The sequence below is a fragment of the Micropterus dolomieu genome, linkage group LG02 (genome assembly GCF_021292245.1).
Source record: "Micropterus dolomieu isolate WLL.071019.BEF.003 ecotype Adirondacks linkage group LG02, ASM2129224v1, whole genome shotgun sequence".
Taxonomy (NCBI): Eukaryota; Metazoa; Chordata; class Actinopteri; order Centrarchiformes; family Centrarchidae; genus Micropterus; species Micropterus dolomieu.
The window spans coordinates 24,666,886-24,683,994 of NC_060151.1; the positions used below are offsets into that span (position 1 = coordinate 24,666,886).

Below are 17,109 nucleotides of genomic sequence, written 5' to 3' on the forward strand. Positions count from 1 at the left end.
TCTTACTCTTGCCCCCCCCCCAGTAAAAGTTGGGGGGGGGGGGGGCGTCACGTAGAATATATTATTCTACGTGACGCCCCACTACTGTAAGGGGAAAGTGATGTCACTATTTATTAACTGAAGTGAAGCAGCTTCACTGTTGCTCTTTTCAAGCAACACATGTAACTCCCCATGCACCCAACACACACACACACAGGAACAAAGAATAGTTCTTGTTGTTAGCCGGTCTACTCTGTTGAAATGGAAGCCTGTGGAACAAACTATTGAATGTTTTGTTGTCCATTGTCCCAGTCTGTCACTGACCTCTTGTACGTACATATGACACGCCTATATACCCAACACACTCTTCTTCCAGAGGTCATGTGATTCACCATCTGTGCTGGTGTTACAAATACAGGCCAGTGCTTGGCCTCTCTCCCCTCTTGGACACTAATGAGATTATCCTCTGTAAGTATGCGATCTCTCAGGCCAGAAAACGGGATAGCCGGGTGGGGGTGTGAGGCTCCTCAGGTCAAGACAATGGGGATTTACTACCTGTGTGTGGTGATTTTTTAATAATGTCCTATATCCCTTTTTGGATTTCCTGTATCAGCATATACAGCGGATAAAGGAGATGAAGAAGGATACAGTCCATATCTTTCTAGCACATCATATGTGTCCTGATAGTTTCATGCTTGTCTTGCAGATTGACTGGTGTAGTTATTTTGTTCCCTGTCCTAGAGCTACACCTGACACTGTCAAGGCAAACAAACCACTATGTTATTCTGTCACTGAGAAATGGTTCTCAAACCAAGCCTATGAAACTAAAACTGACTTTGTTTCACTACTGAAACATGAAATGGTGTTAGTAGGTAGCAGGGAGAATAACTTTCATTTTTTATGACTTTGACTTGTTGATAAGGTGTGTGTGTGTGTGTGTGTGGTTTAAGACAAAGGTGTGTATAATGTGGCTTTAATCTTCCTCATGTTGAAAGGGTATTCCATGTAGACATGTAAAATAATACGTTTTGACCAGGATGTGGCTTTCCTCTGGGATAGTAGACTAATACGGTTGCCTTCTATATCTGTCCTGTTTTAGTGACAGAGGTCTGGGTGACGACACTGGCGCTAAGAAGAAGAAAAAGAAGCAGAAAAAGAAGAAGAAATCTGGTGCCACAGAAGCAGTTCAGGACCCCCTTGCCAAGGCAAATGATTTTTATTTTTGAAATGGCATGTTTTAAATTAAACCATCAAATTACCTAACATTAAAAATGAAAACAAAACCAATCTAATTCAGGTGTGATTTCACCAAAGTTTGGCATTACAGTGGTTACAGCTCTGCTACAAGGTGATTCTCAAAGATGTTAAACAGAAATCATGATACAGTTTCCTAAATAATAGTAATCCACAGACCGAACTGTCTGTCTTTACTGAGTTAAAATGTCTGCTGACGTATGGCTGGGTATTGTAGTGCTCATGGCTGAGTTGGTGTAAGCATACTACTGGGGACTGTGGCATATAGAGATTTACACACTGCTAGCTCACAATGCAGCACTCTGCTGATTAGACCTGCATGTTCACATCATTACGTGTCTTATCTACCTCAGTCTTAACAACTCACACTAAAATGGATGGACTTTTAACAGTATTGATTTCTGTGTGCTTCTCTTAAAAAAAACAAACAAAAATATTCCTCTTGACTTTCTAAATAGGTGAATTCGTTGCCCGCTGATAAACTACAGGAGATCCAAAAGGCCATTGAACTGTTCTCTGTAGGCCAAGGCCCTGCCAAAACCATGGAAGAGGCAACTCGGAGGAGTTACCAGTTTTGGGACACACAGCCCGTGCCCAAGCTAGGTATGACATTTGTCAAGGCTTTTAATTCTGCTCTAACATGTAAAAACCCACAAACAAGTGAATGTCATGTATCGTGGGTTTTTTTGTGCTTCCTGTCAGAAACCGTTTTGTTTTCCTTCAGGGGAGACCGTGACATCGCATGGCTCCATTGAACCTGACAAAGACAACATTCGTGAAGAGCCATACAGCCTCCCACAGGGCTTCAGCTGGGACACCCTCGACTTGGGGAACCCTGCTGTGGTAGGAGAGTGTATAAACACACATCTTTTAGTAACAATTTCGTACCCTTTTGTTTTAGTTAGCTAGTTTTTATTTCAGGGCCAATCTAAACTTGTCCATCATTCATTGTTGCATCTGTTATGTCAGAGTGCAGCTGGACACTAATGCTGAGGTCTGCAAAACAATGAAAATTTAATCCAAAAGAAAACAAAGTTGTAGCTTGTGTACTCAAACACAAACTTGTTGCCTCATTTTGATATTAATACCAAGAGGATAAGATACGAGAACGAGCAGTAATGCGTTTTGAAATTAAATTTTACAGATTTTAAATGTATGATATTATTTGTATTGTCATTAGTGCTTAAAAAAAAACAGGTTGGGGTTGGCAGAGCATTAGCATGTATGTTTCATAAATATCTTTGATCTGGTTCATTTATCTTTTTCTACATTACTCTCCTGTGTTTTGTAAAGGTCATGAATATATGTCTAATACTGTCATTTTTTTATAAAACCAGCTGAAGGAGCTTTACACGCTTCTGAATGAGAATTATGTTGAAGATGATGACAACATGTTCCGATTTGACTACTCCCCTGAATTCCTGCTCTGGTAATTATTTTCTGATTCCTGTATTGTACCTAGATGTTAAATTAAAATACTAACAACATGTTTTTCATTGGATACACTTTGTATAAAAAATTATTTCAGATTGCAGCACAGTAATCTGATTTATCTCTTTCTCAGGGCCCTGCGACCCCCTGGCTGGTTGCCCCAGTGGCATTGTGGGGTGAGAGTTAACTCCAACCAGAAGCTGGTAGGCTTCATCAGTGCCATTCCTGCTTCCATCTGTATCTACGACATGTAAGTGAACACAACAGTGCAGCATGAAAGTGTAATGCATTGAATCAGTTATATCACATGCTACATAAAGTAGGATTATTTACTTTTCTGTTTAATTATCTCACTCACTTCCACTTCCCCTCTCATGTACGTAAATGGGGAGGACACAAAATTAGAAACACCTCTCAATATAATGTAGTCCAGTACTACACCATCTTTGACTATGGCCTCAGTAATAAACATAAAATTTAATTGCTTACTATCACCAATTGCTTAATATCACCAAAAAACTGAACATTATAATCTTTGTAAAGGTACGTAGATGTTATAGCAGAACTGTTTTACTGAACTGTATATAAATAGATTGTATAGGTGTATCTAATAAAGTGGCCACTCGGTGTACATATATTTCACAGTCTTATGATTTACACTTATAAATTACAATATAGAAATTTTGTGAGTTTATAAAAACAGTGTGTGTGAATTGAATAGAATAAGTAGAATAGAATATTATGGTTAAATTGAACAAACAAATGTGATTAGTAATTATAACATAAATGGTATTCAATACTATCATAAATGCTTTCTCAAAATTCACTGTAGAGTTTGTTGCTGAGGTACTCGCATAATGAATCGTTTTCCTTGATGTTTAGCGAAAAGAAAATGGTTGAGATCAATTTCCTCTGCGTCCACAAGAAGCTTCGCTCCAAACGAGTTGCCCCAGTCCTGATAAGAGAAATCACCAGACGGGTCAACCTGCAGGGGATCTTTCAGGCTGTCTACACTGCTGGAGTGGTGCTGCCCAAACCTGTGGGCACATGCAGGTGGGTCTGACAGAATGGCTCTTCACATGCTGTATGCACAGACCCATCTCGCTTGTACTTAGAGTTTCTTTGCACAGGTACTGGCACCGCTCTTTGAACCCACGCAAATTAATCGAGGTGAAGTTCTCCCACCTGAGCAGGAACATGACTATGCAGCGCACCATGAAGTTGTACCGCCTGCCTGAGGTCAGTGGAAAAAGCACAAGTTTGACAAACACAAAAGGACAACATTGCTCTGCCACGCCTCTATTGTTCCCCTCAACTGTCTTCTTCCCCTCAGGCTCCTAAGACTCAAGGTCTGCGGCCGATGACCAAGAAGGATGTGCCGGTGGTGCATCGCCTCCTGCGTGAATACCTGAGCCAGTTCAACCTGGCGCCTGCCATGAACCAGGAAGAGGTGGAACACTGGCTGCTGCCCCGGGAGAATATTATTGACACTTACCTGGTGGAGGTAAAAAAATATATTGCAGAGGTTTTTCCAGAAACATGTTTTTCCTTTTAAATAATTCTGTCTTGAACCCAGGCTTTATAAAAATGTATGTTGTTCTCTTGACAGAACAATGGTAAGGTGACTGACTTCCTGAGTTTCTACACACTGCCATCTACCATTATGAACCACCCTGTGCACCGCAGTCTAAAAGCGGCATACTCCTTCTACAATGTGCACACCACCACCCCCCTGCTGGACTTGATGTCTGATGCCCTCATCCTGGCCAAATCGGTGTGTTCCTCTTCAGTCCGTGTGTGTTCTCTGAAATGTCTACCCCCCGAAAACTAATGAGGTTTTTTTTTTTTTTGTTTTTGTTTTTTCTTATCTTTTTATGCAGAAAGGGTTTGACGTCTTCAATGCACTGGATCTAATGGAAAACAAGACATTTTTGGAGAAGCTTAAGTTCGGCATCGGTGATGGAAATCTACAGTATTACCTGTACAATTGGAAGTGTCCCAGCATGGGTTCAGAAAAGGTACATTTTCCGGGACGACTTCTTTTTCTAAAGTCAACATCATAAGCCAGGGGTATCTGTATGGAATTTAGTTTTCTCCTTTTTATATTTGCCGTTACCTGCGTAGCCTGTAAAGGGCTGCCGGGAGACGTTACACACAAAAGTCAGATTGTTGCAACGGTGAATCGTGCACGCAAACCTTTTCATGGAGTTTCAGTCAGCAAACACTGTCTCGTGGTTGCGGTGATTCACAATTTCTTTAAAACCCATTTTATTGACTGCTGTTTTTAAATCACCATTGATTTCTCACTCCATAATAATTTAATGATATTCATTAAATTTGCCTTTTACTTTTATTACATCATTACTTGGTATCAGCAGGAAATTACCTCATTTATGTCTTTTCTAGTGTACGCCATATTTCTCAGTTATTCTTCTTATCCCACTAATGTGCCGATCACACACTGTACCTGTAAAACTTTCTGAACTGTCAAACTGAATGAAGCGCTTTCCGAAGCACCAGTTAGGATTTGAGGCTTGGGTCATCATCAGTTATGTGATATTCTTCATTTGGCAGTGCGTTTCACAAGGGTAAAGCTTTGTTGCTTTCATACATGCGATGATAAGCAAGAAATCTGTTGTGATTACATGCAGAATTACAGACATACTCCATTTGGTGATACCAGGTTTGGCGGAGATGTGTACTCTACTAGTGAAATTTATTATATCATTAATAAATATTCTTATATTGCTGAGAAATACTGAAATAATGTGATATAATAAATGAATCCATGCCCTACCGTCCCTACTGGTTTTCCATGCTTTTGTCCTTTAGCCGGTTTGACCATTAAAGAAGTCTTCATTAGCTATCTTTGTGGTATTAAAAAGGTCTTAAGACTTCTTAAATGTCACTTGGTGAACCCTGCAGAAACCCTGTAACTATAAAAGTTTCACAAAAAATGTGCTTGTAACTAGTTCCTAACAGCTCCACATTTTTTATTTATTTTTTTCTCAGGTTGGGTTGGTGCTGCAGTGACATCCCTTTACGCCACACACACACAAGTGTCACCAACAGGCCAGGAGACCGCACCATCGCACTGACCACCTGACGGATGGACTGACTTCCTGCTTCAGGAACTGAAAACCCACCGCCCATTTTTACTTTTTTGACCTTTTGAACTTTGATCTGCACTACCGCTGCCAGGCGGGGAGGCAGGGAGAGTCTTCATGCTCTTCCTTCTCCCTCGATCACATGGACCTTAAGCCAATGTAGTTACCATCCCAAACAACTGTATTTCATCTGAGAGCTGTCTTGATTGTACCAAACACACACATACACAAGAACAGTTTGCACAAATACCAAACACTCACTGTTGGCATACCTACAAAAACATACAATACATGTAAATAATATCAAACATTACTGCGGATTATGCCCTAACACATACAAACTAGAACATACGGTTTTATTTTATTCCTAAACGTTGGAAGTGCTTTTTGCAATTAAAATAAATCTGTCATCCTTCAGTTTTAGAGATAAACAAAAATGAAAAATCAAAATGATGAAAAAATATTTTAAAGAGGAAAAGGTTAAAAAAGGTGAGGTAATAAATACCAAAAGTGGACACCAGATAAGGGCTTCTGTTAAGATTTCTCTTGTCATGCTTGACCCTGTGTCTCTTTTTAAAAAAACAAAAAAAAAAAAAACAAAAAGAAAATTTTCATCAGACCCTTTGTTCTGTCAATCATTATGGAGTTGTTTTAGCACTGCTTGAATATTTTTATGCCAGAGTTGGCATTCGTCTTATGGAGTTTGTCTCATCTGTCATGACCCTCCTCCCCAGTTTACTGCACTAACAGAAGACTGATTACAATGGAGCAGCTCAGTTGGAAACAAAAAAAAAATCAGAATGGTTGCAGACGAGAACACATTTCGTCAGCAGGGATCAGATTTTTAATGACACCTCTTGATTAAACTGTGTCCGTTTCAATGTCCACCCTTATGCTCTCTCAGGCTGGAAAGGTCTGCAAACACTTCAGTTGAGGTGGGAAATGTGCCTGAGCGTTATTTTGAAGACTTGTTGAGTTCAGGATTCTGACTTTGCTTGAGGGAATCAGGTGTTGAAAATAATCATGAACATTAATATAATAAAATAGAAAAGCTGATAGATCTAGCAAAAGTTTAAATGCACACGGCACCTCCTGTGTTTAGTTCTTTGCTGTATAAAGGCATGATCATGGTTTGTATCTGTCTCATTCAATGAAATAACATCACTTATATTATGCTTTTATAAGCTTTATTTAAAAAGTGACAACACAATATTATTAACCTACGTAATATGAAATATGAGCATTGCTGGTAGCATTTCACCTCAATACAGCATTTAGAGCTCTACCCTGATCATGCAGGTGACATCAGTGAAGGTATGTGAGGGTGGATGTTGGAACGGGGCCCATGGACTTCCAGGACGTTGTGCAGGGTTGGTGGCGATGATGACTGGGGAAAATGCCCCACTTAAAGTGTTTCTTATGTAAGATGTTGGTTCTATTTGCAAACTGATGTAAAACAATAGTGGCTCTCATGGTATTATGATGCAGGAAAAGACTGTGAAGATGCAGGTGAAGTTTCCTTTTTTTTTTTTTTTTTTTTGGAGCAAAAAAATAAAATCTAGAAGTTGCTGTGAGGTTCTGTCAAAGGATTTTTTTTATGTTCACACAAATTAAACTCCATCAAATCAAGGCGGCAACTTATGTAGTTACAGTAAATCACTGGCAACAAATCTTAACTCAAGGTCCACCTGCTACATCTTTCATGAGTTTTAAACCGGAGCTAAGGTAAAGAATTTCTGAACTGCAGCAAAATTCTTGTGGTTCAACTGGCAAATTTTGTTGACAATATTACTCCAGATGATGAACTGACAGGGTGTTTGGAAAGGCTCCCTGCCTTATCAGATGAATAGTTTACATATACCCATACAAAGAGGTATTGCTGTTTTTGTGTACATACAGTACAACTACTAACACCACTGACTAATAATTCTGTACATCTCTACATTTTAAACTAAATAAAGAATTAACATCAAGAAGACATTTCAGCTGTGTAATTAAACAAAATCAGGTGTTTTAAAGTATTGAAAATGGACTAGAATAAAATAAAACTCAACACATTTATATTCCACTGAGCTTAATAAAACAGAGATTTGTAGGATTTGTAAAAATTAGGCTGTTTTTAAGAATTGATTTTAAGATTATTCTTAAGGTCTCAGATAATAGTAGTAATAATAATTGTATAAAAGGTATCTATCTATTTTAATATATATTAATAATAGTTTTTGTTCATTGTATTTCTTCATAAGGGACACTTCAGGTCAAGCAGACCTTTTCTTTGAAATTATGAAACATAGAAGGTGCGCCTGTCTTGATTTTATAACGAGGCGTCTCTCTCATACTGAGCTTAATGTTGATTGGTCAGAACTGCCTGACGCGTACTAAAGGATGGCTCTAATTGGGTTTTATCACCTGTCAGTTATGTAGGTGGTACTTTAACGGCGGGTCTAACCCGGAATTGAACACAGTGGCCGACATCTATCTGGTCTATGAACAGCCTCAATGATTATTTTCGGGATAATTTGTGTCGCTTTGGTCATATTTATATTAAAATATGTCTTCAGCAGCTCCGGGCCCAACCCCTTTGAGACGGATACTCGTGAACCGTTGAAAAAGATGGTTCACGACAAGAAAGAGAAAAATAAAGTTCTGAAGCAAGGTAAACTTAATTACAAATGTCTTTTGCGCCTGTTTGTATGTCGTAACCTTTTAGCAGTGGAGGAAGTATTTTACTTACGTAATGTAGCGATATAACAGTGTAGAAATACTGTGTTACAAGTAAAAATCCTGCATTCAAAATGTTGCCTAAGTAAAAGTACAAATAAAGTATTACCATGAAAATATACTTAATGTACAAAAAGTAAAAGAAGGCCTCCTCATTATGCAGAAGGGCCCATTTCAGAATTATTTTATTTAATTATTTCCCTAGTGATACATTAATGTGTTTATCACTTTATTGTTGTGGTGGAGCAAATATTAACTACTTTATCTGCTGGGTAGCTTGTGAAGTAATGTTTTCACTGATGCATTTTATGTCAATCGACTATCCAGTAAATATTTGTTCTCTTTCTGGAATCCGCAGATTCACTGTTGTGCCATTTTGACTGTAGCCACGCTGTTGTTTGAATGTTTTACTGTCCTTTCTGTAGGTTTTGTGGCCAGTAAAGTACCTGACAACCTGGATGCCATCATCATTGGCAGTGGGATCGGTGGGCTTGGGCTTGCGGTGCTCCTGGCCAAAGTTGGAAAGAAAGTCCTGGTCCTGGAGCAGCACAGTCGGGCCGGAGGATGCTGCCACACGTTCTCTGAGAAGGGCTTTGAGTTTGATGTTGGTGAGAAGGATGCCTCTTGTTTCTTTTCATGAATATGTTGCACCTAAAATTAATGAAACACTGTGAAGGTTTCATTTAATTTGTCATTTGACACTCTGTAAAGATTTTTTACCCAGCATCAAAATTTGGGCACTTAAACATTGTGCAAATATACATTTGTTTGGGTGAGGGGAATCATTTCCTGTATTCTGTCTTTGGGATGTAGCCAGATGGGAATATTTCAAGGCAACAAACATTTACTTCCAACAGGAAGGTCTTGGTCACATAAAACCCTGCTGCGTCCACATGTTTTCTGCCTTCCTCCCTCAGGAATCCACTACATCGGCAACCTGCTGGAGCATCAGTCGTTCCGCTGTATGGTAGACCACATTACTAATGGACAGCTGCAGTGGGAGCCTCTGGAGAATCCGTTTGACCATGTAGTGCTGGGACCTCCGGAAAACCGCCGCCGGTATCCCATCTACAGCGGCAGTACCCGCTTCCGTGAGGAGCTGAAGAAGTGCTTCCCTGGAGAGGAGAAGGCCATTGATGAGTACGTGAAGCTGGTCAAGGTGGGATCTCTTTGCATTACAGATTGTCAGGTAGTTTAAAGTATCAGGACAAAATATTGATTATCTGCAGCTTCAATACAAAAACTGACATTCAGTGTTTAGGGTAAAATGTTTTTTCAGTAACATCTAGCCTTTTTTTTTTCTCTACTTGTTTAAATGTGCAAAAACTACTAAATACATTTTCATAAACTGTACTTTTGCACAAAGAGGCTTCATTATCTAGATTTCTATTGGTATCGTCAAGGGCCCAAGGGTTGGCAAATCAAAGGTCAGAATAATTGGCGAGGCCTCTTATTAGCTGAGAAGTTACATAACTTTACCCAGACTGAGTTACAATAGTGTTTTGCTTTGACCCACAGATAAAGAAAAGTCACTTTCCTTATCTTTGTGGTGTCAATTTACTGAATCTGTTCATATTTTCAACTTTTTTAAATTGCTGTTAGCTGTTTGCAAACATTAACTTGAAGGCAAAAAATATAGCCACGAGCGGCAATGATCGGGATCCAAGCAAGTTGTGAAAAACTCAACATTTGACATTTTCCGAGGAGAAGAACAGACGCAGACGACTTAAGAGATTAAAGCGATTAAAGAATTTGCACTTTGATATAATTGCGGAAACGCAAACTTGATTTTTACAGCATCACCTTGAGATCAGAGAGCATCATTATATGTACCTGACTACTGGGTGAAATGTTCAACCCATCTGCGACATTTTGTGTTTTAAAGTTTAAGCTACACATCACTTTTAGGCAGAGAAAAATAAGAAGCACGTGTCACGGGATCCAAATAAAATAGAAAACTACTATGATCTGAACACCCCCATTGTCAGCAAGTCTGACTCAGTCACCTGGGGATTTGAACCCTGCACCTGTAGAACTCCAGAGTAGGGGACTTACTGACTGAGCTACCAGTGAGAAGCAGTTTCCACACACCTTCTCACAAGTTGAGGTAGTGACGTGCATGTGCCAGACATGGTAGCGTTTGAAGAAAGACTTGTGGAGATATAGATGTTAATTGCTGAGCATCTGAACAGACGTGTCAAGTTTGGTTACAATAGCTTAAGCTAATTATGATTTAAGGGCATTTATGTAAAATTGTACGTAAATAAAACAGATTGACTTATCAAAATTCTTTTGACAGCTTTTGATCAGTGACGTCCGTAGATGATCCTGCCAAAGTTTCAGGTCGATTGGTAAAACCGTCTGGGACGAGTTCACAAAAATAGGTTTTAGAGAAAAGTGATATAAAGTCGTATAATTTGACATTTTTAGAGCAGAAGACCATTGGAGCAAAGTTTTTGAGATAATTGCTAAAACGCAAAGTTGATTGTTATAGCGCCACCATTTTATTTGCCTGAGTAGTGGGTGAAATTTTCAACTTATGTGCCAATTTTGGCAGTTTTTGCTGTCCTAACACTTTTAGTGGTGAAAAAGAAGGAAGAAAGGAGGAAAGAAAGAAGAACTTTCATTCAAAAAAGACACAAAAGGCGAGTAAACATTAACAGGAGATGGATTCTTAATAACAGAGTTACATTATGATACAACTTTCACTTTTCTGTTTCATGGGCCTAAGAGATAATTTCAAATAAGTACCAATATGTGCCTTTTTCCCCAAATGGTTCTCTGTAGTTTCAGTCTTTAAGTATTCTTCTATAAATCCTTCTGCTTCCCCATCTTCCTGTGGAAGTCCATCCTCAGTGCATGTATTCAGAGTTAATTTACAAATGTTTAAAGTTCCACAGTCAAAAAACATCTTACTTTGTAGGATCATATCATCAAATATACTAAACAGCAACCTTGGAAAATATAAGTGGGATCACAATGGAAATAAAACTAGTGTCTTTGTCAGTCAGTTATAACCTTGGTCAGTTAGTTAATTATAGCCGTCATCTGTGTGTCTTGTATGTTTTGTCTTCAGAAAGTTGCGCAGGGCATTTGGTTCCTCGCTTTTCTGAAGCTCTGCCCCGTCCCCTTGGCTAAGTTCCTGGTGTACACCGGCCTGGCCAAACGTCTGTCCTCCTTCTTCAGAATGGCACCCTGCAGCCTCACAGAAGTGGTCAATAAACTGACGGAGAACAAAGACCTCAGGGCTGTCTTCGCCTACATCTTTGGCACCTACGGTACGCCAAGCCGCAGTTCTGCTGGTGTAATCAATTTATTTCTTCAGGATTCTGCTCATAGTTTTTGTTTTCCTTCTCCGATCTGCAGGAAACATGCCAAAAGATGCCAGTTTTTCTATGCACAGCTTGCTGGTCAATCACTACCTGAATGGTGCCTGGTACCCGAAAGGTGGAGCCAGTGAAATTGCCTACCACATGATCCCCATCATTGAGAAGGCTGGTGGTGCTGTTCTGGTTCGAGCCCCAGTCAATCGCATCTTGTTCAATGGCGCCAAGGAAGCTTACGGTGGGTGTGATTTCGTCAGATTTGCCATACACAATCATGTCCTGCAGCTCCCACAGAGAGGAGATTCACTGCTTTCGTTTCTTTGTTTGTTTTTTAATGGTTTTAGGTGTGAGCGTCATGAAAGGTCAAGAGGAAGTACATATCCGTGCTCCTATGGTCATCTCGGATGCTGGCATCTTCAACACCTACCAGATGCTGCTGCCCAAAGAGCTCCAGGCCATGCCAGGTGAGAAATAAGTGCTGCAACTCATTATTAGTTTTGATTAATAGTCTTTTTTTTTTTTTTTTTTTATTAATCAATTGACCCTATGTCCAAAATGTCCAAATATAGGTAAAATGCTTAGCTTTTTTGTCCGACCAACAGCCCAAAACCTTAAGATATTTAATTTACAATGATATAAAATCGAGAAAAGGAGCAAATCTTCACACTTGAGATGCTGTAGCTGGATACTGTTTAACATTTCTCCTTAACAGATGAGTTAAACAATTATCAATTGTTGTTGATTAATCCTTTTGTGGAGTGGTTCACTAGCTTGGTTTCTATACAAATGTAGCGCAAATTAGAACCAAATTTTCAGAACATCTGCAAAAGAAAGTGGAAATGAATTCACATGTCCACTCTACACTCTACTGAAGTGGCTCTCAAACTGGGGTGGCACAAAAAACATGTGGATGGAAACACACCTATTGACTAATAATTTCAGCTCTAGAGGGATGTACGTGTTACATATTTTTAATTCACTGACTCCCACTTATAGCTGTCAGTTAAGTTGAACTGTGTGATGTGACACTCCTGTCATGCAGCTATCCAGAAGCAGCTGAGCATGATGAAGCACGGTGAAGGTGGCCTGAGTATTTTTGTGGGTCTGAATGGAACAAAGGAGGAGCTGGGCCTGAAGGCAGACAACTACTGGATCTTTCCCGAGAACAATTTTGATGAACTGTACGTTGTCTCTCGTCATGTGTCTGATTCTTGTTACAATTCACATTTGAGTTACGGCCACACATAGACCAAGCTACTAAAAAAAACCTTTAGGTTGTAAGGTGTCATAGGGCACTTTGTGTTGAAAAGTGGTGGGGACATAAGGGCTCAGATGACGGTCTTCAGCATATGTGATTTTTGGAAATATCGATCAATCGAACAACGCCAAAACCACATCTACTGTATAAAGTGCATGTAAGTCAGCACAGCGAGCCTATCCAATATCACCGCGCTAAAATACGACAAAATAGAAACAACTTTAGGAATAACTTTAACGATGTTAACCAAAGCTAATAAATCAACCTTACATTGATATTAAGTGCATACTTTTTTAACGTTAGAGAAACAAGATGTCATAAACACAACTTAGCAGCTGATTTTCATGTTCACAGGGAGAGAATGGAAAAGTTGGACGAGAAGAAACTGTGTCCAGAATTTGTTAAAATTACTGATCGGCACATGCACGTTTTAGGGTCATTTTTAGAATCAGTAGGGTTTTTTTGTTTTTGTTAAAAGTTACCTTTTTTTTTTGGACAATGCACATTTGTTTCTCATTTTCATGTTTTCTTATTGTGCAAATAGACCTTTCATTTCTTAGTTAACATTTCTAGGTGCAAACTACTTTTCAGAACATCTTTAACAAATTATACTTTTAAAAAGTGATGGGGACAAAATCAGCCATTTCATAAAGTATTGGGGACATGTCCCAGGCCCCAGTGTAAATGATACTTATGAACGTGTTTTTGAAGTTCTGGTCAAACTCAACATGCAAATCACAAAATGTGGCATTTCATGTTGCAAGTATACACTGCTTGTCTATGAAAAATTAAATGGCACTTAAAGTCGCTCCAATGGAATTCAATGTATAAAATAGCTGCATTTTTATTGTGTGGACTGACCAAGTGAATTCAGGTGGAGGATCTCTTATATATAACTTAGTATAACTGAAACATGCATTGTAAAACAGTTAGAACATGCTGTTAGGATTGTATTCCTGATAAGTTTATTAAGTTTGTTTAGAAATGTATACCCAACTATCCGTGCAAACTCGCCAGAATGATCGGTTTTCTTTTACAGGGTGGAGAACTACATGAATGGAAAGAGGGAAGAGTCTGCTAAAAAAATACCTCTCCTGTTCGTCGCCTCTCCCTCTGCTAAAGATCCAACTTGGGAGGAAAGGTCACCAGGTACAGAAACTGTGCTGTGAGGCAGCTTGTCATTTTTTACAGTGCAACTTCATGAGTTGTAGCAATGAACTGACTCCAGAACAGCATGTCACCCTGTTTGTTTTATATTCTCTTCTTCTTTCTGCACATCAGGGAAATCCACCTTGAGTCTGGTCAGTTTTGCTAAGTACGAGTGGTTTGAGGAGTGGAAAGATGGCAAAGTGTCAAACAGAGGGTCGGACTACAAAGAGCTGAAGCAGGCATTCATTGATTCTATTTTGGAGGTGATCTTGGATGTCTTCCCTAAGATAACCGCAGACAAGGTAACATTTCTGAATCTTTCTGTTGCCTTCTCACAGCTCATTAGCTTTGGCTGCTGTATGTGATGGCGCACTGAGACTTATTACAAACAAAAAGGCTCTCACACATCACTGTTCTTTGTAGGCTTGGGTAGGCAGGTCCTCTTTAATCTTCTGTTGGGCGACATGTCTTGGGTTGCAATCATCTTTTTATATATATCCACCAAGAAATGTGGGAACATGTATGTCCTTTGTTCCCAAGATTAGGTAGAAGAGCTTTTCTTTATGCTGCTCCAACTGCCTTACACCTCCTGCACCACATGTAAAGCTGCAAAATGTAGTCTCTCTCTCTCTCTCTCTCTCTCTCTCTCTCTCTCTCTCTCTCTGTGTGAATTTAAATCAGTGATGTGAAAGCTCTGTACTCTCCCTGTGGCTTCTTCTTGATTAATTCTTGATGTTAGTCTCATTAAGGGAGCAGTGTGTAGGATTTAGTGGCATCTAGCAGTAAAATTGCACATTGCAACTATCTGAATTAGCACTGGCCTCAGAAACTATGGTGGCTGAGAAACTCATGCAAAAGGCCCTGTCTAGAGCCAGTGTTTGGTTTGTCCATTCTGGGCTATTATACATGATGTTGCAACAGGGTGGACCATGTCAAAGGGGACTTTATAAGGTAATGAAAACGCTATGATTATACACGTTTGAAAACGTATGTAAATATTCTGCAAATAGAGCCCCTAAATCTTGATCGTCTATGCTGAACCTTGAAGTAATTGTTTGATTGTATGACATTTGGGACATTTTATAGGATGCAGTCTTTTATGTCTTAGTCATTCATGATTTTGTGATCACATTTCTAATTTTATAACATTATTTTGTGTTATTGGATTTATGGTGTTTATAACTCACCGTTATTGTTGCCTATCTTAGCCAAGAAGCTCTAAAAAATGAGAGCATTAATCTCAAAACTTTCCTCTAACCTCATAATTAGACTGAATTGCTGTTTTTGTTTCTCTCCATTCACATTTTAATCGCTGAACAAATTAGGATGGTGATTCAGAAGTCTGAAACCAGGCTGGCTTTCCTGGTTTAGTAAGAACATGTATAATATTCACATCCTGTTTATTTTTTTGTTTGTGTAGATTGAGTACATTGATGCCGGAACCCCCATCACAAACACTTACTATATCGGAGCCCCTAAAGGTGAATTCTATGGAGCGGATCATGGCATCTCCCGATTCAGCCCTGAGCTCAACGCTATGGTGAGACCTCAGACTCCACTGAAGAACCTCTATCTGACCGGTGAGTCCGACTGTGCAGCAATAGCATCCTTTAATTCTCGACATGACTTTACATTATGAACTGAGTTCAATATATTTCGGGTTTTTGTGTTGCAGGTCAGGATGTGTTTCTGTGTGGCTTTGCCGGCGCTCTTGCTGGAGCTCTCACCTGCGGCTCGGTCATCCTCAACCGCAACCTTCATCTGGATGCCATCGCCTTGGCAAAGAAAACAAAAATTCTTAATACCAAATTGAAAGGGGAGTAACTGCCTGACAACATTCTGTTGAGGTACCATTATATACTGTAATTAATCAGTACTTGAAATTACATAGAAGGGACAAAAGCCCTGTATAAGGAGGCTAAAACAACCGGATAAACTGACAGATTTCGTCTAACAAATGAGTTATTATTGCTAACATGAAGTGGAATAATTCATTTCTGTACTTAGAAAAATGCATAACTACACTGATTCGTGTTTCAGTGTTTGAAAATTGCAGTTTTGAAAACTGTGAGTAATGTCTGAGCTTTCACTCTGTGCCTGTGGTGTGTTTGGTATGAAGTTTTTAACAGGTTTTTGACATTAAAGGGTACAAACAATGAATTGGTTGCAGTTTGGTCTTTGGTGTGTGTGGAAATATTTTCACAATATTTGGTCTGATATTAGTTGATATTTTGCCACCTTTATTTTTTTTGCACCAACTGAATGTCACATTTCTGCAACTCAATCATGTTGTCACTATGAGCAATAATAATATACAAACAGGGGGCAAATTACAGCAAAATAGCTGGATAAGAGATCAAATGCAGATGCTTCCATGCACCAGGAATCACTCAATGGTTTGAGTTTGAAAATGTTACTGTAAAGTGTAAGACAATGTTCTCCACCACCATCTCCACAAGACATAATTATATATCTTCAAATTTATTTAGTGATGTCTGTGACTGTCTCTGATGCTATATAACTTTTTCTTTATGTCTGCTGCACTCAGGCACAAGAGATCTTGATCTTAATGAGATAACCTGATTTAAATAAAGGCTGTGTGTGTGTGTGTGTAAATGAGGGAATAATATAAATCGTGTTAATCCTTCCAATAGAGTTCCACATACTTGGCGAGGAGCACTGAAGGTGTTCTGGAGGCTTGTGGTGGCCTGACTCCATACTAAGAAACTTTGTTTTTTCCTTTAATTTGTCACCCATCTGTTTGTTTATTTCTAAAATATCCTATCTGTATAATTAAACATCCAGTTTGCAGGTAATTATTAAATATAGGTAAACTCTAAATTTGTAAACTCACTTTTTGCTTATTATTTTGTTGAAATTGTAA

The 17,109-nt window shown here is 39.1% G+C and overlaps 2 protein-coding genes across 2 annotated transcripts in view; both read left to right on the forward strand.

Moving 5' to 3' along the window:
• Positions 1 to 7,744, forward strand: part of nmt1a (N-myristoyltransferase 1a) — an 8,873-nt gene extending 1,129 nt beyond the window's left edge. Inside the window, exons 2-12 of the mRNA XM_046041650.1 lie at positions 1,079 to 1,184; positions 1,692 to 1,836; positions 1,958 to 2,076; positions 2,571 to 2,662; positions 2,798 to 2,914; positions 3,547 to 3,717; positions 3,795 to 3,903; positions 3,998 to 4,168; positions 4,274 to 4,438; positions 4,545 to 4,682; positions 5,677 to 7,744. Coding sequence (XP_045897606.1) covers positions 1,079 to 1,184; positions 1,692 to 1,836; positions 1,958 to 2,076; positions 2,571 to 2,662; positions 2,798 to 2,914; positions 3,547 to 3,717; positions 3,795 to 3,903; positions 3,998 to 4,168; positions 4,274 to 4,438; positions 4,545 to 4,682; positions 5,677 to 5,697 — 1,354 coding nt within the window. The 3' untranslated portion in view covers positions 5,698 to 7,744. The remainder of the gene's footprint in view (positions 1 to 1,078; positions 1,185 to 1,691; positions 1,837 to 1,957; positions 2,077 to 2,570; positions 2,663 to 2,797; positions 2,915 to 3,546; positions 3,718 to 3,794; positions 3,904 to 3,997; positions 4,169 to 4,273; positions 4,439 to 4,544; positions 4,683 to 5,676) is intronic.
• Positions 7,745 to 8,211: 467 nt separating this feature from the next.
• retsat.2 (retinol saturase, tandem duplicate 2) lies at positions 8,212 to 16,385 on the forward strand. Its single transcript, XM_046040623.1, has 11 exons — positions 8,212 to 8,427; positions 8,918 to 9,100; positions 9,410 to 9,651; positions 11,569 to 11,770; positions 11,859 to 12,056; positions 12,163 to 12,282; positions 12,861 to 12,999; positions 14,116 to 14,225; positions 14,358 to 14,527; positions 15,646 to 15,805; positions 15,901 to 16,385. The coding sequence occupies exons 1-11, from the start codon at positions 8,271 to 8,273 to the stop codon at positions 16,047 to 16,049; spliced, it is 1,830 nt and encodes a 609-aa protein (XP_045896579.1). The 5' UTR covers positions 8,212 to 8,270; the 3' UTR covers positions 16,050 to 16,385.
• Positions 16,386 to 17,109: the final 724 nt, after the last annotated feature.